The 26,976-nt window shown below is 39.0% G+C and overlaps 1 protein-coding gene and 1 long non-coding RNA gene across 2 annotated transcripts; one reads left to right on the top strand and one right to left on the bottom strand.

Annotated features, from left to right (window-relative positions):
* LOC147495948 (beta-amyrin 24-hydroxylase-like) lies at positions 1–8,506 on the top strand. Its single transcript, XM_086564731.1, has 2 exons — positions 1–1,078; positions 7,770–8,506. The coding sequence occupies exons 1-2, from the start codon at positions 683–685 to the stop codon at positions 8,403–8,405; spliced, it is 1,032 nt and encodes a 343-aa protein (XP_086420857.1). The 5' UTR covers positions 1–682; the 3' UTR covers positions 8,406–8,506.
* LOC147495947 (uncharacterized) lies at positions 7,767–25,591 on the bottom strand. Its single transcript, XR_015197861.1, has 2 exons — positions 25,420–25,591; positions 7,767–9,076 (listed from the first exon to the last, which is right to left on the bottom strand). It is a non-coding gene; the product is annotated as an uncharacterized LOC147495947 (long non-coding RNA).
* Between the last annotated feature and the right edge of the window lie 1,385 nt (positions 25,592–26,976).

Genomic DNA, 26,976 nt, shown 5'->3' with positions numbered 1-26,976 from the left:
CCGTGTACTCTAGCCAGCTCTATAGTTATAAATACGGTGGGTTTATATATCACCACCCTTTCCGTAAAGAGCATTCTTGTTCCAAATTCAAATGACGCCAAAGCTTCATTTCTTCTTCACCCTTCATCCTTTACCTTCCAACCTCATATCATTAGCTATGGAACTCAACATTTTCTTCCTCCTCCTAATCTACATCTTGTTGCTCATCATAAGCCGATTCCTACTAACGCGTTACAGGAACCACCTAGTGAAATCCGTGAACCTCCCACCTAGTCCAATAGCATTACCACTTCTTGGCCATCTCTACCTCCTTGGTCCACTCCTCCACCAATCATTCCAAAACCTTTCCAACAAATTTGGTCCACTTATTCACCTTCAACTTGGATCACTAGGCCCAGTTGTGGTCGCTTCCTCCCCTTCAATGGCCAGAGAGTTTCTCAAGACCCAAGAACTAAATTTTGCGTCTAGACCACGGTTACTAGGTTCGGAGTATACCGGAGAAGGTTCATCAGGTTTCACCTTCACACCTTATGGACCTTACTGGAAATTTATGAAGAAACTCTGCATCACGGAACTTTTTCTACGAAGAAACTGAACTACTTCTCCACAATTCGACAACGAAGAAATCCGTTTCTTCTTGATTTCACTCTTAGAGAAATCTAAACTTGATGAACCAATTGACATGGAGGTAGCACTAACAGCTCTGACAAACAATATCATTTGTAGGATGGCGATGAGTACTAGGTGTTCAGGTAGTACGAATGAAGCTGAAGAGTGTAGGGAGATAGTTAAAGAGCTAATAGTGGTAGCTGGAAAACTGAATTTAGTGCACATTTTAGGTATTTTTGGGAGCTTTGATTTGTTTGGTTATGGAAAGAGACTTGGTGAAGTGCATAGAAGGTATATGGTAATGGTGGAAAGAATCATGAAAGATCATGAAGAGAAAAGAAAAGATCATCACAGGGGTGCTTGGGAATGTAATGAAGAGGATGATTTGATGGATATTTTAATGAAAATTTCTGAAGATGATAAAGCAGAGATGCAATTATCAAGGGATGACATCAAAGCTTTTCTTCAAGTAAGGATCATATATATGTTTTCTTTATTTTCCAACAGTTATTGTTACATTATAAATGCTTTTGCATGCAATATTTAATATGCTTTTCTTGTTTACTTCCCATAACAATATTATAGGCCAAAATACTATTAAACAGCATCACTTTAATTTTTAAAGATTGACGCATGCATGAATTGTTGGAATCTTCATGTGTATTTCAAATACTTGTGTGTTGTTTAGTCCCACATTGATGAACCACCACTAGCAAGTGAGGTATTTGAGGTGAACCTCTAGCATAAGGGCGTGCCCTTAGGGTACAAAGGCTTTTGTGTTAGGAGGGAGGACTCACCCAAAGCCACACACGCGCGCGCCCGCCCGAACCGAGCCGAGCCGAGTCGTGACGTGGGCTTGGGGGTAGTGGATCATCAATAGCTCGGCTGGAGTTCCACTAACAGTTGGATTCTGTATCAGCTTGAGAGTTCTACTTTGATTTGGTGTCCTTCTCCATCTATGATTCGATCATACCTCTAAACACTGCTGTGTTCATTAGAGAGATCAATCACGCAACGTAGAGAGAGAGAGAGAGAAGAGAACTTCGTGTATCGTGGTCTTCTTCTTTCTATATTGAGAGAGAGAAGATGTAAGTCGCGAAAGCGAAGTTGAAGTCGTGATACACCCTTACATTACCTACGAAACAGATAAGTCTTTGATTGCTTCAATCTTCTTCTTTTCTCTTCTTCACTGTCGGGCCGTAGAGAGAGTTATATTGCTGTTCTAGAGGGTAGTCTATTCTAGTGCAAAGTTAGGCTGTACGTTAACCATTGAATCTGTGAGGAAGGCGCCCTTTGTTGCCTTTCGCACCATTGGAAAGGGCGAAATCTTTCCTTAAGGACTGACCCTAATCCAGCGCCTTGGTTATTTACGTTATTACGTCCTTGTCTTCTATAAGTTTCTTTTATCTACATACAACAATCTTAAGGAAAGAACAAGATGTCTACACTGTTGACACCACTTGCGATCAAAGAAACTAGTGCGAGTCATGGAAGTAACTTCGCCTATGAGAGATCTTTGCACCTCTACTTGAATGAATGCTCGAATTTACCTAATGTGTCCAAGATTGAATCCTTCAACGGTTCACACTTCAAGAGATGGAGAGAAAGGGTGTTCACAGCCACAGATGTACTCAACTATGCAAAGTATATCTCAATCGATAAAGACACCCATGGAGGGTTCTAATGATTTCGAAAGAAATCAAAGTTCGCTTGGCTCAATGGGAATAAGGGTATGTCGTCATGCTATTTTGAGTACCTTGTCCAATGAGATTTTTGATATTTATTGTTCAAATAAGAATGCACATGATATATGGGAGAGTTTGAACAAAAAATACATAATAGAGGATCTTTGGTACTTTTAAATATGCTATTGGGAATTTTCTAAAGTTCCATATATGAGAGGATAGAGATGTAACGTCTCAAATCCATGATTTTCATGTGCTGATTAATGATTTGAAAACGAGGGTATTAATTTACGAGAATCCTTTGTTCTTTTGGATGTTTGATTGAGAAACTCCCCGAGTCTTGGAAACACTATAAAAATAGTATGAAGCATAAGCGTAAGCAGATGACTCTTGAGGATGTGATCATTCACATTCACATAGAGGAAAAGAACAAGACTCGGGATGAGGTGTTGTCTAAGGAATTTCATTCTAAAGCCAATATCATTGAAGGTAATCCCAGCAAATCTAACAAAACCTCTAAGAAGCAGAAGTCCAACAAAAATAAGAATTTCAAGGTCAAAGGCACTTCTTTTAAAAGGAGTGGTACTGGCAATGGAAATTGTTATGTTTGTGGTAAACCCGACATAGGGCTTTTCGGTCTGCGCACACAAGAAAGATTAAGCGATGATCCTCCCAATGCTAATCTAGTTGAGGGAGATGATATTGTTCTTCTTTGTCGTGTCACAAGTGTTCATAGCCACCGGAAGAGGAACTGGGTACTAGATTCTGGTGCCACCCGCCACGTATGTGGTGATGTTGAAGCCTTCTCAGATTACATACTAGTGAAAGATGAAAAGGTCTATATGGGTGACTCTAGGTTTGTTCCTGTTGAGGGAACAGGCAAGGTTCTTCGAAGTTAACCGGGGAAAACCATTTCACTTAGTAATGTTCTTCATGTTCCCGAGATTAATTCGAATCTGATTTCTGTCCTCTCTTGGGAAAAGTTGGCGTCAAGGTGACTTTTGAGAGTGACAAGTTTGTTCGACAAAGAATGAGGGGGTTTTGTTGGTAAAGGTTATTGTAATAACAGGTGGTCTTTTCATGTTGAATGTACTTGACAACATTATTATTAATAAGAATGAATCATACGCTTATTTGCTTGACTCTTTTAATATATGGCATGGTAGACTAGGACATGTGAATGTTCAATTATATGAAAAGGATGAAAGCATGTGGTTTATTGTCTAATATTTCTGATTTTTCTAATGATAAATGTGAAATATGTCTTGGAGACTAAAAGCCACGAAGAAACCACAATAGAAAGCGTGTCTAGAGATAAAACTGAATTACTAACTCTTATTCATAACGGTTTGGGTGAATTCAAATTACCATGTCTATCTAGGGGAAGTTTTATTATATTACATTCATAGATGACTTCTCTAGGTACACCATGGTATATTTACTTAGACACAAGCATGAGGCAGGTGAGATGTTTCTCAAGTACAAAGCTAAAGTTGAAAACCAAATTTTAGCTGTAAGATTAAGAGACTTTGGTCCGATAGGGTGGAGAATATGAGTCTAACCCCTTCCGGGACTTTTGTGACAAGAATGGCATTATTCATGAGACTACTCCACCATACTCTCCTCGAGTCTAATGGAGTAGGCCGAACGGAAAACAGAACACTAAAAGAGATGATGAATGCTATGCTTGTAAGTTCTGGAGCTTCCCCGAACTTGTGGGGAAGCAATCCTATCTGCTTGCCATATCTGAGAATAGGATACCCAACAAGAAAACAGGGGAATAAGACACCATATGAGTTATGGAAAGGTCATGTACCTACCACGACATACTTAAAAATGTGGGGTGTCTTGCTAAGGTTCTTGTGAGCGAACCTAAAAAAGAAAATTGGGACCTAGAACTGTTGATTGTATGTTCATTGGTTATGCTCATAATAGTCTTTGCATATAGATTTTTAGTAGTAAAATCGATAATAACCTTGTCGATGCTAACACTATTTATAGAGTAAAAATCTTGATTTCTTTGAGAATTTGTTTCCTTTGAAAATTGGCATTGAGAGGTTGGTAGCTCTAGTGAACAACAATCAGCAGATCGATATTTCGAACAAGAAATTGGAAGAGGAAGAGTAAAAAGACAGAAATCCACCAATTTTGGTGATGACTTTTACACATTTCTTCTTGATGATGATCTGTGACGAGTATAATGAGGCAATGGGTTCTCGAGATGCACCTTTACGGAAGGATGCTATACACTCGAGCTAGATTCGATTATAGCTAATCACACATGGGAGATAGTTGATCTACCTCACTGGGCTGAAACCTATCGTTACAAGTGGATCTTCAAAAAGAAATTGAAACTAGATGGTTCCATTGGGAAATACAAGGCTAGACTTGTAGTCAAGGGTTCTCCCGGAAGAAAGGCATTGACTATTTTGATACTTATGCTCCTGTGAATCAGGGATTTCTTCTATAAGAGTTCTAATGGCTCTAGTCGCTATTCATAATTTATTTATTCATCAAATGGATGTAAAACCGCATTTTTGAATGGTGATCTTGATGAAGAAATATATATGATGCATTTGAGGTACGATAATGGGGAATGAAAGCATAAAGTATGCAAGTTAGTTAAGTCTTTATATGGGTTGAAACAAAGCCAAAACAATGGCATGAAAAGTTTGCAGATTGTCATGATGTCTAATGGATATCACATAAATGATCCGATAAATGTATTTACTTTAAATCTTTTGATGTGAATACATATGTGATTATCTGTCTATATGTGGATGACATGTTAATCATGAGTCCTAGCCTTGATGTTGTGAGAAACACCAAGATGTTTTTATCCTCCCAATTTGAAATGAAGGATTTGGGAGAAAGTGATGTGATTCTTGGAATCAAAATCATCGAGGAAACGATGATGCTATATCTGCTTTCACAAGAGCATTATGTTGAGAAGTTTTTAAAGAAGTTTAACTTTTATGATAGTAAGCCCTCGGTCGGTCGACACCTTATGAGGCAAATAGTGAACCAGAAAAATGCTCAACATGGTGTACTCGATCTAGATATGCCCAAATTATTGGTAGTCTCATGTACTTGATGAATTGCACTAGACGACATTGCTTATGCAGTTAGCGGGCTAAGCAGATACACTCATTGTCTAGTGAGGAACATTGGAGTCGTTAGAGATTAGCCAAGTACTTGAGAGGAACAATGAATTACGGCATAAGGTTTAGACAAACTCCACCGTGATAGAGGGTTATTGTGATGCAAACCGGATATCCGATTCTCATGATATCAAGTCCACTAGTGGTTATATTTTCACCCTAGGTGGAGGTGCGTCGCTTGGAAATCTTCTAAGCGGACCTTGATAGCTCGTTCAACCATGGAGTCCGAGCTTATTGCTTTAGATAAAGCAAGTCGAGGTCGAGTGGCTTAGAAACCTCTTGGCAGATCTTCCTATTGGTACAAAACCGCCTCAAATTGTACTATGCATTGTATTTGTCGGGGCATGATAGCAAAGGCAAAAGCAAATTGTATAATGGGAAAAGCGGGGCATATTAGATGCGAGGCTGAGTCTATAAAGCATTTCTTTGGAATGCGGAGTTGTGGCTCTAGATTATGTGAGGTCGAGTTAAATTTGGCCGATCCTCCCGACAAAGCCCTTATGGGGAGACAAGTGGTTGATCGTCGAGGGGATGGGACTTTTGCCTTAGATAGAGGGCTTACATCGGCGAACCCCACCTATGTGATTGGAGATCCCATGAAGTAGGTTCAAAGGGAAAAACAAGTCACCTAGTCGCTCACGGTATGCTATTGTCTTTATTTGAGGCGTCCCCTATGACTAGATAGCATTTTTGTATACTTTGTATAACTTGAATAGCAATGAGAACGGGGATGAGTTATTTTACTCTTAATGGAATCCATAGTCCTTATTTTTATGAGATAGTGTATTTTTAAGCGCTATGTACACTTGATGGATATCCACCTACGTGAATGTAGAACTGGGTCGGTTCTTATGGGTATTGAGGCAAATACTACAGAGCATTCACTTAACACGAGGTAAGGGGCAAAAAGCTTAACACCTTGAAACGTGCATATAATGAAAGAGCAATGTGGGTGCATGTCCTCTATTTTACTACAAGGAATGTTGGTTCAAAGATTTTTTAATCCACCACTTTCACGTATTATAAGACATGTTACCCCTATGTAGTTCAAGCTTAGAAAAGCACCGATTATCTTATGCATTGTTTTTCGATTCTCTCGGCATTTTCGTTAACCCATTTCTTTTGTAATATCCTATTCCAAAATAGTGGGGGACTATAAGTATTTTGAAATAGTGGGGGATTGTTGGAATCTTCATGTGTATTTCAAATACTTGTGTGTTGTTTAGTCCCACATTGATGAACCACCACTAGCAAGTGAGGTATTTGAGGTGAACCTCTAGCATAAGGGTGTGCCCTTAGGGTACAAAGGCTTTGTGTTAGGAGGGAGGACTCACCCAAAGCCATTATCGCTGCTGCCTTCCCGCCCGACCGGCGAGAAGTGGGTGTCGGGCGTGGGCTTGGGCTTGGGCTTGGGCTGTTAGACTAGTGGGTAGTGGATCATCAATAGCCTAAACTTTTTCTTTTTGAACTAAGTTTCGGCTGGAGTTCCACTAACAGTTGGATTCTGTATCAGCTTGAGAGTTCTACTTTGATTTGGTTTTGTGAAACCGAATTAGAGAGGTGTCCTTCTCCATCTATGATTCGATCATACCTCTATATAAACACTGCTGTGTTCATTAGAGAGATCGATCACAGAACAGAGAGAGAGAGAGAGACACAGAAGAGAGAACTTCGTGTATCTGATCTTCTTCTTTGCTTCTATATTGAGAGAGAAGCAAGTCGTCGTCCTCCCATACGCCCGGTAAAATGAAGTTGAAGTCGTGATACACCCTTCTATTACCTACACGAAGCAGATAAGTCTTTGATTGCTTCAATCTTCTTTCTTTTCTCTTCTTCGTCGGCCTTGAGAGAGTTATATATTGTTGTTCTAGAGGGTAGTCTATTCTAGTGCAAAGTTAGGCTGCTGTTAACCATTGAATCCTGTGAGGAAGGCGCCACTTTGTTGCCTTTACGCACCATTGGAAGGGGCGAAATCTTTCCTTAAGGACAGCCTAATCCGCGCCTTGGTTATTACCTGTTATTCTGTCCTTGTCTTCTATAAGTTTCTTTTATCTACATACAACATGAATTTCATATAGCATTGTAGCAATTCCACTAGTTTAATTCGATCAATTATTTTCATTTTGGGTCAACTTTCGGAGTTCAGCGGCTCAGGCGCTGAGCTCCATTTGCAAATTCGAATACTTGGTTTAATCCATGCTATGGAAAAGTTAGTCGATTCAGCAAATATTTGGGTAAGCTAGACAAGGTTTTAAATTCAATACTACTGTTTGTACAGTGGCCGGTTGCTAATACTTTTCTGAAATTGGACCAGGATATCTTTGCGGCGGGGACAGAAACATCGTCTGTGGCATTGCAATGGGCATTAGCAGAGTTGATAAACAATCCTCATGTATTCAAGAAGGCTAGAGAAGAGATAGAATCTGTTGTTGGAACAGATAAGCTAGTACAAGAGTCAGACATTCCAAATCTTCCTTACATCCAAGCAATTGTGAAAGAAACGTTGAGATTACATCCTACTGCCCCTGTCATTCTAAGAGAATGCAATAAAGATTGTAACATAGAAGGCTATGACATACTCAACAAAACAAAGATCTTCATCAACATATGGGCTATTGGTAGAGATCCCAAATACTGGGAAAACCAACTTGAGTTCAAACCAGAAAGATTCTTGAATCAAGAAGCATTTGTAGATGGTAAGGGTGTACAATTTCAACTTCTACCATTTGGGAGTGGGAGACGAAGTTGCCCAGGGGAACCTCTCGCATTGCATGTGATGCATGTAACTGTTGCCTCTATGGTTCAGTGTTTTGATTGGAGGATTAGTGGTTCTATTGGGAAGCAAGCTGGGGTTGACATGAAGGAGAGACCCGGGTTTACTTTGAGAATGGCGACTCCACTACAATGCATTCCAAGAAGCCATTGTGCACCATTTTATATTTCAAGCTAAACCATACATACATCATACGTCCAAAGTAACTAAAACTATAGTCTGTAAAGTTAAAAAAATTGTTTCTAGGAATGCAATTCTGAGTTTCTATTGACACTGAATCCTTCCTGTGTTATTAGACTTGAAACCGGCCTTGTGTAACTTGAGAGTTTGAAGAAGATGCTGAACCAAAGTTCTGATAACTCGATCTGTGAATTCTGTGTATTATACCCTCTTCCTTGATTATTATATCCTCCTCTACCTCTTTAACGACCTCTTCCTCTATTCTGATATCCATTTCTTTGATATGCGCATATGCATTGTTTTTATAACCATTTTGAAATGTATCTTGCTGAGCAAATCTATTCACACTAAATGCTTGAGGTGAGGAAGCAACCAGACTCTTATTTCTTTCACTTACAGTAATCTCTTCACTTAACAAAAGATTATGTAATTCATCAAATAGAACTTGCTCCTTTCTAACCGTCACTGCTGCGCAAAAAGCCTCATACTCAGATGGTAATCCATTATACACATATGACACCAAGTCAGCATCACTTATTATAACCCCTGCAGCAGCTAGACTATCTGATATTTCTTTGATCTTTTGCAAGAATTCCCTTATTGAATCATTACCTTTCTTCTTTGTAGCTTGAAGCTTGTTTTTCAACTGATGCTGATGTGACCCATATCTCTCAACCAAAAACAGATCAAGTCAGCCAAGAGATTGAGAGCTCACCAACAAAACTAAAGAAATAGAATAAACAATAATTTCGTTAGATTTCAAGATCTTAATACATGTAAGGGTCTGCCTAACTGATAAGAGCCTAAAACTGTAGTTTTAACTCCTTAATAATATTACATTTAGACCAATTATATTTATAATAAATAAGAGTTAGTATTGTTGACGTACTTTTGTGTATTTCAGGTCTTGGAGTCAATTATGTGAAGAAATATATCACTTTTGAAAGAGAAATGAGCAAAGGTTGGTTGCTAAGAAATTTTATGGTTAAAGCCCAAGTTTCGAGGAGAAAAAGCCTTTTCAAAGCCCAGTAAAAGCTGAAAAGTCAAAGTCAACACCTGGGCATAAATAGGCGTAAAATAAAAAATCAATGAACTTCCGCAGATCAATTTGGACTTATACCCCAGAATTGGGCCTATTATATGTCAAAACGACTGGTTTGGAAAGAGCTTCCTAATGGTCTAGGCCTGGATCCAATTAGAGGAGTAAAAGTAGACGAAAAGACTATTATAATAAATTCCAATAAAGAAACCCTTTTTAGATCGACTTAAGTAATTAGGTTTTGGGCTTGATTTAGTGGCCCAAAACATAGCTCCAAAACCCATACACGAAATTATAAATCTAGCCCTCTCCTATATAAAGAGGACTAAGGCAAAAAATTTTTTCTCTCTCTCTCTCTCCTATTAATTAGAATAATTTAAATCTCCTACCTCTTCTCTTTAGTTTAACCTAGTTCATGTTTTATTAGCTTAGCCACCATTAATACAATTCAAGTTATTTTTAATCAAGTAGTACTTTAATTATGTCTTCTTCTTCTTCTTATTTATTCCATGATAGTCTAATGAACCATAGCTAAACCTCCATTAGAGGGGTTTGATTGAAGCTTTGATGAAGACTTGATGTGTTAGTATAGAATAGTTGTATTTAAGAGCTTCAAGTCTAGAGGGTAGTTAATTTACCATGGGAATGAGTTTCAATTTCCTCTCATGCTAATTATTAGTTGGTTAGAGATACCATGAATAATTAGGGATAAAAAGACCTAACTTATTTGTTGAACTTTGTGTGAAAACATAAAGATTAGGGTTGCAACATACTAGCATGTTAGGGATTAATCAAGGTGGATTTCAAATCTCCCTAATTCCTTTTTCATTTTTACATCTTATTATTTAATTGTCATAGTTCAATTTAGAATATATTAAATTATAGTTTTCACCATATTAGTGATATTTAGAATTATTACTCTCGTATTGTTTAATTGTTAATCACGAATTGAATTAGTATGTTCTAAGTACTCTAGTTTTATTGCATGATAATTGAGAGTAGAATTTTGATATAAAAGAATCTAACTTATATTTTACTTCTTCCTAGTTTAATTAGCTAAGATATAGTAAAAGTAATTGATGGGTTTATCAAATGGCGCTGCTACCATCTTAGTTGTCTTTAGAATTTAATTCCCTTAGTTTTTTTCAATTCTACGAATAGCCCAATTCACCCACCTACCTTATTGTTTGTGTTTCTAACTGTGTTTTTTGTTTTCGGAAAATTGGATTTTGCTCCTGGAAGTCTATTGGAAATTTTCAAAGCTGCACACTTGGAGCGCACCCGCGCCCGCGCCCTATATATTTACACTATTTCTGAGCGTGCCCGCTTCTTTCCTTCCAGTAAGCTTATTTCGTGTTTTATTTCCATTCTTAAGGCCCATCTCATTAAGAAATCACACGAAGTTCTGTTTCTATAAAAAATCACAGAGCGCACACGCGCCCAAGAAAGCCCAATATACACAGGTTAGTTACAGATCATCGTTTCGTTTGAAATAATTGTTGATTCAGTGTTCTAAGCTTCCACAGAACACTGAGGTTCGTATTAAAGACGCTATTTATAAGCGTAGCAAGGAGGCATTCATGTTCTCCTTCTTTCACTCCTCGTCTCTTCTGTCAGAGGAGTTTAATTCTAGTACGTATATCAGGTTGTTATTTGACTGATGTCCTTGTTATTTCATATTAGACTTAGCCTTGCATGAGATTAAGGTCAGCTGGTAAGAGAAAACCATCTAACGTTATCTATCGTAAACGTTAATGCACACGCCTATCTAGAATATCACACACTACACCTACATCAAAGGCTGAAGAAGCGGAAACTCCTCTCTCTGGTTTTTACAAAATCCTAAACGATGGTCCTAAGTCATGCATCGTTCTTGCAGACCCAGTGGGGGATTTTCAAATTCCCCCAAATATTTTTAATTTGTTACCTGTTTTTCATGGTTTAGACCATGAAAAGCCTTATCAGCATATGCGTAGGATAGAACAAGTTCTCACTACATTCCATCATCCTAACGTAGGTTCTGAACAAATTAAACTGAGGGTGTTTCCTTTCACCCTAGCCAATAAGGCGGTGTCTTGGTTAACTGCCCAAACGCCTAATTCCGTTGACTCATGGGCCAAACTTGTTCAATTGTTCATGGAACAGTTTTACCCACTGCTGAAGACAGATGAAATAATTCAAAAGATTCATTTTTTCCGCCAGAACCCTCATAAATTCTTTTCAAAGGCCTGAAACCGAAACACTGATCTTCTTATAGAGTGTCCACATCATTGCGAAAGACACGCTTGTTCGTGCCTTTTTCAAAGGGCTTTTACATCATCATAAGGAGGTTCTTGATATAATGAATGGGGGTAGTTTCCTTAGTAAAGGAGCCTCATAGGCTTATAGGTTTTTAGAAGATCAATCCAAGCGTAATAATAACTTTGGGGGTAACGACATCCCCAATCCGCTTTTTTTTTCTTCCACAGCAAAGCCAGGTATGTTTGAGGTTAAATCTGATCTCGAGCTTAGAACTCTAATCGAATCCTTTACAAAAAAGGTAGAAGTCATTTCTATTCAATATAAGCATACTCTTATCATGAACACCAACTCTCTTCCTTGTAATTTCTGTTTTAGTTTTGAGCATACCGACTCCTATTGTCCTCTCGTCTATGAACAACCACCCGCATAGCCGGACAATGTTTGCTCGTTAAATAACTTTCCAATTCCTAACGCACCTTGGAGACAAAACCCTAACTTCAGTTAGCGAAATAATCAACCAATTACACCTCCGGGGTTTAATAATCAAAATGTTAGGCCAGTAAACAACTACAACCCAGCTCCACCAAGACAAGTACAAAGACCAGGTAATAATAATAATAATAATAATAATAATAATAATAATAGAGGTATCGTTCATGTTAATCACAACTATCACAACCCACCTGTTAATAATCAACGTGAGATAGTTCCTGTCACACCACCTGTGGCCACTATACCTTCACAACTGGATCGTTTCGATGCCTACATGTAAGCTCAACAACAGATTCTACAATCCATTCAACAATCAATACAAAAGTTAACCCAAGATAAAGCCCAACCAAAAGGTGTGTGTTTGGGTAAGAATTCACCCAGACACACTATTGAATCTGCAAGGGGAGATGTTGTATAAAAAATGAGACGTGCCTTAATGGTGCCTTCATTATCGATCCGAATATGTATCCGGAATCAAGTCTCTAAAAACGTAGTTCTTTGTTAAGTAAAGAGTCCTATTTATAGAAATAGAAAATAAGAGTCCGGACAAAGACAAGGACTCTTTACTAGATAGGATTTGGTTAAGCTGAACATGTGACCGCTCAGTGGATGGATGGGCCGCCCCGATGTCTACTTCATATTGAGCCGTCCAAGTGGCTAACTAGAACTGTGGAGCGTCCGGTGGCTAAGTGGACATGTGAGCCATCCAAGTGGCTAAGTGGACATGTGAGCCGTCCAGGTAGCCGAGGATCGGTCACTTAGACTTAATATAAAGACTAAGTCCCTAATGAGTTCGTTAGCCAGGGTATGAATGTGGAGGTACGTACATTGCCCCCTCTTTGCCATATGGAATTGATTGGATGTGGCAAAGAAAAAAATGGGGAAAAGAAACGGAACCATAATAACTGGTATAGTGTTTAGACCATGTACAATATATGACATGATTAAGATAAAAAGGATGAAATCAATTATTTTTAAGCAAAATTAGGATTATTTGATATAGAATCAGAAGCCTAAGCCTAAGGATTATGCTTAATCTCCAGCAACAGAACTTTAAACCCAGAACTTGCACGCAGTTGTTATTTTTAAGTCTCTCCTGTTGTTGATATTGTTTGAGAGATTGATATGAATAAGCCAATTAACTTGGATATTCCACTGATCATGTATTGAAAAAGTCTAAGACGTCATTTTGCGTATATCCAATTGCACGTATGCCGAAAATGGAATCTTATCACTGATTTGTTTGAATTAGTAAATAAAATACGTAATGCTCATATAACTTTTTTAATTGACTCAAGCATAAACATTGAAATGTTAACCTATTTATGGCGTTAATTGTAAATCTTTTGGTATCATAGACCAAATTTCATGGCTTGAATGTATACAGTCTGTTACTGCATTACTTATTCCATGATATGAATGTATAAAGTGTGGTATTGTAATTTCAAAGTTCATGACTTTGAATGCACAAAATTTGGTATCGCAAACGCAAATTCCATGTCTTGGAATGCACAGAGTTTGGTATCGCGAACGCAAACTCCATGACTTTGAATGCATAGAGTTTGGTATCGGAAACGCAAACTCCATGACTTTGAATGCACAAAGTTTGGTATTGCAAACGCAAACTCCATGTCTTGGAATGCACAGAGTTTGGTATCGCAAACACAAACTCTATGACTTTGAATGCACAGAGTTTGGTATTGCAAACGCAAACTCCATGACTTTGAATGCACAGAGTTTGGTATTGCAAATGAAACTCCATGACTTTGAATGCACAGAGTATGGTATTGCAAACGCAAACTCCATGACTTTGAATGCACAGAGTTTGGTATTGCAAACGCAAACTCCATGACTTTGAATGCACAGAGTTTGGTATTGCAAAAACGCCAAACTCCATGACTTTGAATGCACAGAGTATGGTATTGCAAACGCAAACTCCATGACTTTGAATGCACAGAGTTTGGTATTGCAAACACAAACTCCATGACTTTGAATGCACAGAGTATGGTATTGCAAACGCAAACTCTGATAATAACAAAGATAGTAATAATATATACCCCGAAGTGTAAGCGGTGATTGAAATAAATGCTAACAAGTGAACTTTTTTTATTGATATGTTGAGCAAACATGAAAAGATGTACGATGTCATTTTCCAATGAACCATGAAAACTAGAAAACGAAACAATTAATTTATTGATATGGTAAGTACCAAACAAAACCTAACGATAAAAACGCCTAAGATGGAGTGCATTCCATGGTTTAGGGAAAGGTGTTCCCGAAATGGTGCGAAGGAAATATGATCCTTTTCGAGGCGGGGATGATCAACCACAAACGGTCCTTCCCAATTTTCACATAGCTTCCCCATGTCGATAATTTTAGGTTTTCTCGTGATAACACCCAATCTCCTTCCGGAAAACTTTTAGGCAAAGTTTCTTGTCATCTTGTCTTTTCATTGAAGCCCGGTAGTGGAGTAGACGAGCTATACTTTCTTCGCGAATTTCATCTAAATTGGCTTTTTAGAGTGAGCCACCATTTTCGTCATTACAACCCGGCTTTAATTGCAGCGGTCGCGAAGTCGTTTCAAACAAATATTTCAAGAGGGTAAGACGCATCCGCACCATAAGCCAAGTTAAATGGGGACAAACCGGTTGGCGTTTTGGAGTGGGTTCAGATGCCCAAAGCACGGCCGGTAGTTCTCTTGTCCATTTCCCCTTTAGCTTGTTCTAGACGGCGTTTAAGTATAGCTAGGATAGACTTGTTTGTTGCTTCAACTTGTCCGTTAGCTTGAGGGTGATATGGAGCAGAAAAATTATGCTGGATACGGAGATTGGCACAGAAATTGTGTATTTCGGTTGCATCGAACTGCTTGCCATTATCAGATATTAACTCAGCAGGGATGCCAAAACGACAAACTATATCTTTCCACAAAAAGCGCTTGACATCAGAAGCTTGAATGTGCACTAAAGGTTGTACTTCCGCCCACTTAGTAAAGTAATCTGTAGCAACTAGTAAGAAACGCACATTTCCTGGAGCTCTAGGGAAAGGGCCGATGATGTCTAAACCCCACTTTGCAAATGGCCATGGAGAAAAAATTGGATGTAATTCTGTGGCAGGTAGGATGCCTATATTGTAGTGCTTCTGACAAGGAACGCATGTCTGAGAAATATGTTTGGCATCTAGCTGCATATGAGGCCACCAATATCCCTGTGTCATTGCTTTATGAGCTAAATTTTGACCAGCGGCGTGATTGCCACAAATGCCTGCATGAATTTCTTGCAACACAAGTAGACCTTCGGTTTTGGTGAGGCATCTGAGCATGGGAGACAAGGGATGTCCTTTTCTGTACAATTGTAGAACACCATTCGACGAAGATACTATTACAAATTTCCAAGCGTCTCGCTTTACCGTTTCAGCAAGTTTGGGGTTTGAAGGGATGATGTCGTTGCTCAGAAAGGTAATTAATGGGGTTCGCCAGTCTTCAGTTGGTGCTTCTAACATAGGTAGATTAAAGACGTGTGGCTCCTCTGTTGATTTGTCGACATTCTGGTTACCTTGAACAATTTCTGTGTCATTTCCTTCAGTACACGTTCCTCCATTTGGCAAGGAGTCAATGTTTAATTTGTTAGGCAACAAAGCGTCGTCATTGTCATATTTTCTTTTTCTGGTGTTCACAACATGAATACTTGAAGGTGATGGCTCTGAAGAAGCAGTGAAAAAAGCACGCTGTTGATGTATATGTCGTGGTCGCTCAACCGACAAGTCAATACTTGGTCTTGTTGGAAGTCAATGCCGACGTTTCTTGGTCCATCAATAGCGACCGCTGAGAGAGATATGCTAAGGCGCTCGCGATGTCTTATGTCGTTCGGAGGTCTTTGAATGATTGAAATGTCATCAAATTGACGAAAGCAAGCCTATGGATTAAGTCTAGATATGCTGTCATCTTATCATCCCGGTGCTTCAAAAGAGCCTTCAAATTGACTTGCTACTAATCGAGAGTCCGTAAAACACGGAAGCTTTGAGCGTTAAATTCTAAAGCGTGCGCATGTCATAAAGGGCCGCTTCATATTCTCGCTACATTGTTAGATGCTTTGAAACCGAAACGAACCGACCGCTCAATTACTGAATCATCAGGATTAATAAAAACACACCCGAGCCCGGATCCAAACTTGTTATGTGAACCGTCTGTGTAGACTATCCAGACGTCTGAAGACGGGGTAATAGATGTGGATGATACCTGCTTGCCCCCAATTGTTGCCTCATCAACGGATGGGCTTTCGTCTTGATTATTTTCAGGGACCATATCATCAATTGGAAAATCCGACATTAAAGATGCAAGAACATGACCTTTTTCCAAAGTGCGCGGTTCGAAAGTAATGCTATATGCACTCAAGTAACTTTCCCATTCAGCCAGTCTACTTGACTCTTGTGCGTTATGGAGCACTTTGCGAATAGGGTACTCAGTGTATACCTTGACCAATCGTCCTTGAAAGTACGGCTTAAGGCGTCTTGTAGAGTGAACCAAAGCGAGAGCAATTTTCTCAATTCTTGAATATCTAGTTTCGCCCGTTAGAGTTTTGCTAATGAAAAAATTGGGGCCCATCTTCGCCATCAACAAATAAAACGGCACTTACCGGTAATGTTCCGTGGCGACCAAGTAGATTTCTACTGAGGTTCCCCTCAGAATTTGGACTAGCCAAAATGGGAGGTGAAACCAGATATTTTTTAATTGACTGAAAGGCATTTTCACACTCATCATTCCATACTGCTGACTCTTTTAACGTCTGAAAGAAAGGACGACATTTATCGTAATATTTGGGGATGAAACGATTTATTCTTTGCCAAAGCCCGCGGAGTTGTTGTATCTCCTTCTTTTTGTTTGGTGATGGCATATCGAGGATTGCTCGATTTGTTCGGGGTTTGCTTCAATGCCTCTGCGAGTCATCAAGTAACCCAAGAACTTCCCCGAGATCAAGCCAAAAGAGCATTTTGAAGGATTGAGCCGATATTAAACTTTTCCACTCTTGTGAATACTTCTTGTAAATCCACCGGATGATCACTACGATTTTGGATTTAACAACCATGTCGTCAATGTATGCTTCCATAATCTTGCCTAGCATGTCTCCAAATATAGTATTGATCATTTGTCGGTAAGTGAAGCCCGGCATTCTTCAACCCGAAAGGCATCACTTGATAGCAAAAATACCTTGATCGGTTATAAATGATGTTAATTCTCGATCTTCACCGCACAACGGGATCTCGATAGTATCCCGAAGAAGCGCCCATAAATGATAAGCATGGAAATCCGGATGTGGCATCAACAAGTTCGATATCCGCGGAAGAGGGAATGGGTGTATAGGGCATGCTTTGTTAAGATTGGTGAAGTCGATGCATACTCTCATCTTGCCATTCTTCTTAAGCATTGCTACCACGTTGGACAACCATCTAGGGTGAAAACGGGCTTAATAAAATTGACAGAGAGTAAACGATCAATCTCTTCTTTAACCTTTAGCTTTCTATCGGGGAGCCATGCGTCGCGGGCTTTTTTGTCGTACCGGGCTTAACACTTGTATCAATGTCAAGCTTGTGACAGGCAACATTTGGGTGTATACCTGGCATTTGCTCAAAGACCAAGCAAAAATGCTCTTGTTCTTTTTGAGTAGAGTAACCATATCCCTTTGTTCATTTTCTGATAGCTCGGCTGATATGAAGGTTGTTTCTTTGCTAGATTCTCCAATTTGAACTTCTAAGAGGCGGTCTATAGTCGGTGGTCCTTCACTTGATGATATGGTGGAACAGTTTATTTGTGGTGCGGATTGTGCTTGAATGACTTCTTGTGAATTGCTTAAAATTGTGTTTCCATGCATATCAGATTGACGGTAATCATCTAATATTCTTTTCGTGACAACGGCTAGAAGCCACCGATCTCCTTGTATTTTGCAAATTTTGTCTAGAGATGGAAATTTCACTGCTTGGTGGGTGGAGGGAGACAACAACACCCATACAATGGAGCCAATCCCTACCTAAAATTGCATTGTAGGAAGATTTGCGTTCATTAAAAGAAAATCAATGTTGACCGCTTTATCCATGAGTTTGACCGGTAAAGAAACTCTTCCGACCGGAGTTGTTTCTTTGTTCCATCAAAACCGATTATCGGGTTGTTATGTGACAATCAAATTTTTCGAGAGTTTCATGTCATTATAACAACCCGCAAAATTACACTAGCGTAACTTCCGGTGTCTATCATGACACATTTGTACTTCGCCGTAAACCAATGTAAGCTGTGATAACGACCGCGATCGTGAATGAGGGTGATGAATGCCAATTAGGTCTTTGTCGATTAAAACATAGTGGGCTTGGTTCGATGGTTTCTATGCGAAGTTCCTTCAATAAAATCGAAGCTATTTATGTGATATAACTCACGAAAAATCCCAACTTTTCTCTTTGCTCACATTTTTGTTTTATGCGTGACACGTCGTTGATTCGGTGTGACCAGCTTTGATGACGTTGTAACTTGAGATTGACAAATTCGTTGAGCACTTTTAGTGCTTAAGAATTCCTCTAGTCATCCCTTCTCTACTAGCTTTTGTATCTTTCCTCGTAAGGATCTGCATTGTTGGTTTTGTGACCAAAGTCATTGTGGAAAAAGACACCATAGATTTTATCACGCCGTAAACTTTGTACCTTCGGTTAAAGGCATTGAGGGAAAAGCAGATTGCGACTTTTAATCTTCATAGATTGAGGCATATTTGGCATTCAATTGGAGTGAGCTTCATCTCTTCTCGAAAATTGTTTGTCTTTTAAGATCCCCGCCGGTTGTTGAGTTTCCATTGTGCTTTGTTTACGCTTTGCTTTTGATATCGTAGATTCTTTTCCTCTAAAATCTTTGTCCCTTGAAGCTCGTGGCCGCGATCTATTTCAACATTGATGAATCAGAAGCGTTAAGGTGAACAAGTCGATTTGCCCTGGGGAGGATCTCTTACCAGTGAGTTATATATTCCGTTAGTATCAAAACGAGAGCTTCTTTGAATGCATGAATGATCATCATTGCCGGGCACATCCGTGACCCTTCGCTTGATTTGGCAAAATCGACAACGAATTTTGCAAGTGTTTCATCTTTACGTTGTTTTGTGTTTAGCAAGATATTGACATCTTTGGGCCGAGTCCAATTATGTTGAAATCGATCCGTGAATTGATCTCGCTAACTCCTCGGAAAGATTCGATAGATCTAGCCGAACTTCCGATAGCCATCGCAAAGCTTCCCCTTTTAGGGTTGCCGGAAAAAGTTTGCATAAAGAGCGTCATCCTTACGCCAAAGAACTAGCCTGCTTTTGAACTCCATAACATGGTTGTTTGGATCACCTTCTGCTTCATCGTACTTAGGCAACTCGCGGCTGTTTGAAACCTTCCCCGATGTTCTCGCATTTTGTATACGCCCGGGGAAAAACGCCCAACGATGTCTTCATTTACAGCTAAGTCTTTCCAATGTTTTTCCTTTAGATCAGTATTATTCATTGCCTTTTTAACGATGTCTTTAATCTGCTGTTCAGTATATAATATTCCTTCATTTGCTTGGCGACGGACGATTTGTGGATGAACTTCTTGACCTTGTGTCATATGCGCCTGCCCCCAGTTGTTGCCCATATCTGGAAACCTTGGGTGCTCTGGACTGCGAGACCTATGACGGAAGTTTGAAGTGTCTCGGTGCACTGGAGAGTAATCTATATGATGAGTGTTATCTCTATGTCGGTTTTCCAGTTGTCTTCTGCACTGATTCCTTTCGTTCAAGTCAAGTCGTAGGTCGTGATTCAGATCTTGCCTGAGGTCACAGCTTGATTGCCCCAAGTGAGTTCTAATGTTGGGTGGTATCATCCGATCTGACCGCCGTAATGTGCTGCTATCCTGGCTTACGAGGTTTGTATTACCTTGATAGTATGGTTGGTGGCTTGTTCGGTGTGAATCAGACTCACTTGAGGAGATACGACGACTAGTATGTGACCTGTGATGTTGTCTATCACGCCTGCTATTACGACCATTGACATCAGGAGTCCTCAATCGCCTTAATAAATTGGTTGAAATATGTCGTGGCCTGGATTGATTTGGACGATTTTCAGGGACATCATCAGTGGTTCGGAATCTTTCGCTATTGCTTTGCAAGCGGTGGAATACACTGCGGTTTTCTCCAGATCTTGGGATTCTTGATGGAATAGATGAAACAGTATCATTGTTGTCTATCTGTACTTGCTTCCTTCATTTATTTGTTTACGCAAGTCCAGCGTTATGCTCTTTTTCCTTCTAAGTTTGTTCGCTTGAGCATCAGAGTCATTTTTCATCACCGTGTCATTATCATTTGGATCTGCGAACCATATTTGCATCAGATCCGGATCAGATCCGGATCGCATCGGCGAATTAGTATCATTAGGAGGAGAAGATCTTTTGGAGCCCGTGACCTTGGAAATTTAGATCCGCTTTTGTCTTGGTGCGGGAAGCAACAAAGGTGGAGCCTGTTGGTTTGATGCAACTTGATCGACCACGAACTTCAAAGATTTGATTGATTGTTTCCCTCGATGGTTGTGCTCTTGCACCGCTTGTTCGCTAGAGATCTTGTTATAGTAGCCATTAACAAAGATTGAGAGAGATCGTGGAAGAGAGAACGTTAGCAAGAACCCATGAGCGGCCAATTATGTTTGGGTAAGAATTCACCCGGACACACTATTGAATCTGCAAGGGGAGATGTTGTATAAAAAATGAGGCGTGCCTTAATGGCTGCCCTCATTATCCGAATATGTATCCGAATCAAGTCTCTAAAACGTAGTTCTTTGTTAAGTGAAGAGTCCTATTTATAGAAATAGAAAATAAGAGTCCCCGACAAAGACAAGGACTCTTACTAGATAGGACTGGTTAACTGAACATGTGACCGGCTCAGGTGACTGACTGGGCCGTCCCGATGTCTACTTCATACGTGAGCCGTCCAAGTGGCTAACTAGAACTGTGAGCCGTCCAGGTGGCTAAGTGGACATGTGAGCCATCCAAGTGGCTAAGTGGACATGTGAGCCGTCCAGGTAGCCGAGGATCGGTCACTTAGACTTAATATAAAGACTAAGTCCCTAATGAGTTCGTTAGCCAGGGTATGAATGTGGAGGTACGTACAGTGTGTTTCCAGGTAAAGCTATACCTGATCCTAAAATGCCAAACACAGCCTTTAAAGTAACCGGTAATACTAGTAATGAAAATTTAAACGTAGGTGAGTTAAATGCCATCACCACTCTTCGTTCTGGCAGAGTGGTTGATAACGCCGTCAGTATGCCCGTTGATACACCACCAGTGGTCATTGAAAATGAAAATTTACTAGATACCGATATAGAAACTGAAGATCCTACCCCTGTAGAGGTACCAGTTAAACCACAATCCAAGAAAAAACCGACCAAGGTTAAAATTTCTATTGACCCATATGCTAAATATAGAGAGAAACCACTGTTTTCCCAAAGACTAGACATGTTAAATAAGGATACAAATTTTGATGAGATTAGGGAAGTTTTAAAAAATCTAATGATAAACCTACTTTTATTTTCTTGAAGCTATTAAAAAATTACCACAACATGCTAAGTTTCTAAAAGAGTTGTGCACTACTAGGTGGAAAACAAACATTCCAAAAGATGCCTTTTTAATTGAACAATTTCCCACTCTATCTAAACATAATGGAATCATTAAGTACAAGAACCCTGGTCGTCCTACTGTACAATGCACCTTAGGGGATACCCACATGACAACTACTCTATTAGACCTGGGGGCGAATGCTAACTTACTCCCTTATTATCTAAATAAACAAGAGATGCAACCAACTAAAATGACGTTGCAATTAGCTGACCGTTCTATTAAGTATCCTAAGGGTGTTGTTGAAAACGTGCTTGTTAAAGTTTAAGATTTTTACTACTCAGCTGACTTCGTTATCCTCGACATAGAAGCTGCTAACGACTTTGTTCCTATCATCTTAGGGCGTCCCTTTTTGGCAACCACCAACACGCTCATAAACTGCCGTGATGGTTCGATGTCCATGTCTTTTGGACACCTTTCTATTGAGGTGAATATTTTCAAAATGATGCAATAGTTACCCGATAAGACTATCGATGGAGAAGTTAGCATGATTGAGAGCTTAGCTCAAGATTATTTCAACAACACGTTTCCAGAGAATTAGATGCACCAATTCCTTTCCTTCGGAAGTTCCGACTTCTACGATGACTCCCTAGACGTAGATGAAATCAAGGAAGATTTCCTCCGACTCTTTTGCAACTCTTCTTTACTACCTCGCGAGTCCCCTCCTATCAACATCCATTCATCCCTTGATGCGAAGAATTTTTCACCCGCTATGCCAGTGATTTTTCTAACACACCTATTGGGAATGCCTTGCATATCTAAAAGCTTCTGATGATCTAGAACTGAGAGCACTAACTGAGTACCATTTACCCACCTCACATCATCTTGTCACTCATTCACCTTCCATCAATGTTCCCCGCCCTCCACCTTTTTAAAGGAACTCTTAACTTGTGAGTCACATCCATCTCTGGGCTTTCCATACATATACACAAAGTCTCTTTTGGGCATAACAAAATATCAGGTTATTCATGGCACATTCAATGAATACCTTGAGTTATTCCCGCCACATTCAAGGAATACCCATCATAACACTAACAGGTCATTCATGGCACATTAAATGAATACTTTAGGTCATTCCCGCCACATTCAAATAATTCAGACCTACATTCCCGTACACTCAAGGAATATAGCCCACCCGCAAGGCGAATGTCTTAGTTCTTATCTAAGGCGGCTTTTCACATGACATCATTAGTCATAAACATTTTCTTTCATTTCTTATTATCAAAGTGGCGTGAAGAGATCTAAAGATGTGGGTGACACATTAAATTTTCACCGGACACTTTTACATCGGATTCTAACACTCAAGAGTTCTCATTTATTATAAAATTTTCATTACAAAACAAACATCATCTCAAACAATAGAATCATTACTAAAGATTCCAAACACAATAACTAATTAACTCACCTCATTATCAATTATATAAATCATTGATATCAAAATGTTCAATCAGGAATAATGCATTAGTTAAATGTCTCGTGAATACATTTTAAACAACCACAATCATGTACACAATTAAGTATTAACATTGTACACATATAGTTACCACAATAACTAATATATAATATAGTGGGTGCACTTTTGCTCAAAGCTGCCTACGTATCCAAATCTTTCAAGATTTGAATCAAGCCTTCGTAGTTCTTATCAGCCACATAGTCAAAGTCAAAGAACAATAAGAATTCATGCTTTAAAGTTGCACACTTCATTTTCCTCTCATTCCCCAATTATATATATATATATATATATATATTAAACACAAACTTTAATGTAACATGTCACGTGATATAACATAAATCTATAGTAACATTTAGTGTATATGCAATAATTGTACTTGGAATATAATACAAATGTGAAATTAAGCAATCGAGATTCAAGACACTTGTATGTCTAAGTAAAATCATTTATCTCATTATAATAAGAAAAGTTAATTAGAGCTCCCCTAAAAAGGAAATATGGTAGGTTATCTAGGTAACTTGCCAAAACAATAACGTTTTCTATAACCATCCAAATGATACACCACTTGATTATTTGAAAACTAGGATAGGTATACTTACTTTTTCATGTAGAACTTGAACTCCCAATGTCATTCTATCTCGGAGTAAAAATAGTTCAAACTTGGTAAAAATGCTAATTTTCAGCAAACTACATTTCTGACGGACTATATTCTGAATGACACAACGCTTTCCACAGGTGTCCAAATGTATTGAGGCTTTTTGCGTTAAAAAGCTAACACACAGAACTTACTTTCTTATGTTTTACAAAAATACTCAATCTCATTCTAAATATTCGAAAACTAGGCTCGAACACAGTGCACAAAAACTGATTTCTACGCATTATTTTCTGCCAGTCAAACTTCCAGACACCATAATTAATTCCACAGGCCTCGGAATGCAATGAGGGCCAATTGGATTAGAAAGCAGGCTTCCAAATATTATTTTTTCATGTTTTCATAAAAATCTAATTCAAACTCTAACTAAATTAAAATTGGACTTGAACAGAGTGCGTAGAAACTAATTTCTGACGCACTATTTTATGTCAACTAAACTTCCAGACACCATTTCTACCTCCACAGACCTAGGAATGTGACGAGGCCAATTGAGTTGGAAAGAAGACTCAGAAAACTCACTTTTTCATGTTTTGGCAAGAGTTAGAATTTGACTCTAACTATGTTAAAACTCGATTCCAAACCAGGCACAGATTCAGCCCACAAACAAACTCTCACCCAAAGCCCATCTTAAACAAAACTTATGCCCACATGTTTATATTTTAGCCCAAGTCCAACTAAAACAAAACTTAAGCCAAAAAGTCTTATAACTTAAAAACAAACTCAAGCCCACCACTTCTATTTCGGCCCAAGTCTAACTAAAAGAAATAGAAGCCCTGGAGCACTAGATCGTAGTCTCCTTCTTCTTCCTCAACAGCTCACACCACCACCGAATCAGCCACCACAACTCCTACTCACCACCACCGAAACAGTTCGGTTTTGAACCCCAACAAAAACCCAACCTAGACATAACCAAAACTCGATTCCCCTTACATCCCAAAACCGAGTTCGACTCCATTACTGCCCTGCCCAAAGCGTCCACCGATCAGCCACCATCAAACACCAAACTCTAGCTATCATAAACCCATCGATTTTAATCCAAATAAAAAACCCTACAACTTTAATTAAACCAAAAACAACCAAACATATTTTTCCCAAAACTCTCCATCGACGCCACTGACACCCTTCGGAGCTTCAACACCCCTAAATATTAACCCGCGTATCACATCAAACCAACAACCAACTGATCAGACTTCACATCCCAAACAAACCAGCAGTTTCAAAGAATTCAAATCGACAGTTCACACAACACAATCCAATACAATCAATCAAATAAAAATCAACCCATTCAAACATTTAAACCCACCCAATAATGGTTTGTTTAAATTGTTACTTGTGAATAAAAATAGAACCTCATGGTTTCGATAGAAATCGCAACTTATACAGAAACTTATGTTTGGACGTAATAAACAAATTTTAAATAGACTAACATACGTAGTAATGTGAATGTCGATAATTTTAGTGAAAGATAACAGTATCTACTCACCTCTCGTATCTCGCAGAAAAAATATATATAGAATAGAACGCCAAAAATCCGATCCAAAGCTAGATAAGATGTGCACAAATCCACCCATTTCTTCTTCTTTTTTATCTGTGTAAAACTTTCCGTGTGAACTCTTCTCTGTGTTTATTTTTTTCACCTGAAAACACGGAAAAGGGTTTATCTTCTTTTCCCATGTTTGCTCTCTCTCCACTAATCTTTATCCTATTTATTTTATTTTATTTTATTTATTATTATTAATAATATTAATTATATATTATAAAAAATAATAAATAGAAATCGGTTGTTATAGCCAATTTCAGACGGACAAACACAGTTACACAGGCTAGAGAATTCAGCCTCAACGACAAAGTCCAGGGGCAACACAGTTACACAGTGGTGGACAGCACATTAAGCGCGCTCTCGGGTGGCAGCATTGCAAGGCATGCCCCAACGATTCAGCCACTTTATATCCCCTACTTGGGTGACAAGCATGCGTTACCAAGTACATTTTGCAATAAAGTAATTTAGCAAGTGTTTCAATGACATTTAAATTCGCTGATATGGGACTAGTCTGTACTCATCTTTCTTCTCGCTGAAATATAATATCAGGTTGCATATGTGATAGATCACTGATAGTAGTCGGATAGATACTGCATTCCCCCACACTTAATTAGAGAGTATTGACCCAGATTAATCCAAACGTGCAGCCCCTTGGGTCTGTACATTGGGTAGACCATGTGTTTGATCATCAATTTAAGATTTAATAATTAAAAAAAAAACAAGTGGACATAGATTTATTTTTCTTTTGTTTTTTCAATTTCAAAACAGATCATTCTCAAAACCAAATGAATATCTATTGTTGCTGAGCAATGGATGTGCTGACGGGATTTTCATATTTTTCGGTGTGATTGTGCATTCTACTTTGCACTCAGGCGAATAGCATATATAAATCCAAAGAAATTTAAACAGATGAAAGCTACCAATTGTCATAAAATTTGGAATAATCTCTAAAAATTGGTGAAGAGGGAAAACCTTAGACCTACCTAACGTTTTATATTATAAATGTCAAGCAGTCAAGAACTATGAATGGATCAACCCTGGTTGATTTGCAAGGAATAAAAAAAGGGCATGTTTTGGAGGTTCACGACTTCACGGTGTCTTACAACATGTGGATTCTTTTACTGTGACTAGAATATTAAGTTCGTATTGCTACAGTTCCTATTCCACTAGGCGAGCACCCGTAAGTTTCCAAAGAATGATGGTTACATTGTAATAAATCGTGGTATCCTAATAAGTACTGTCATGCATGATGATGTATATACTGCTCAAAAGGCGTAATTAGGGCTGCTGTGATTTCAGCGTGCATACATGCAAGTGGCATTAATCGAGGACAAAACAGCCAAAAAAGTTGAATGTTTGAGTGATGTTTGCACCACGGTGATGCAGCCCGTCCTCTGAGGTAAACTAACCGACATGACTGAGCGCTCTAGCTTTCGATCCCCCTTCAGAAGGGGCTTAACACAGGCATATTCAGCCGGTCAGTTTCAACAAGGTAAGCCA

Source organism: Coptis chinensis, chromosome 6 (genome assembly GCF_015680905.1).
Source record: "Coptis chinensis isolate HL-2020 chromosome 6, ASM1568090v1, whole genome shotgun sequence".
In the NCBI taxonomy this organism is placed as follows: domain Eukaryota; kingdom Viridiplantae; phylum Streptophyta; class Magnoliopsida; order Ranunculales; family Ranunculaceae; genus Coptis; species Coptis chinensis.
Note: the sequence above shows the minus strand (reverse complement) of the source record. Positions and strands in the feature narration are given on the sequence as shown.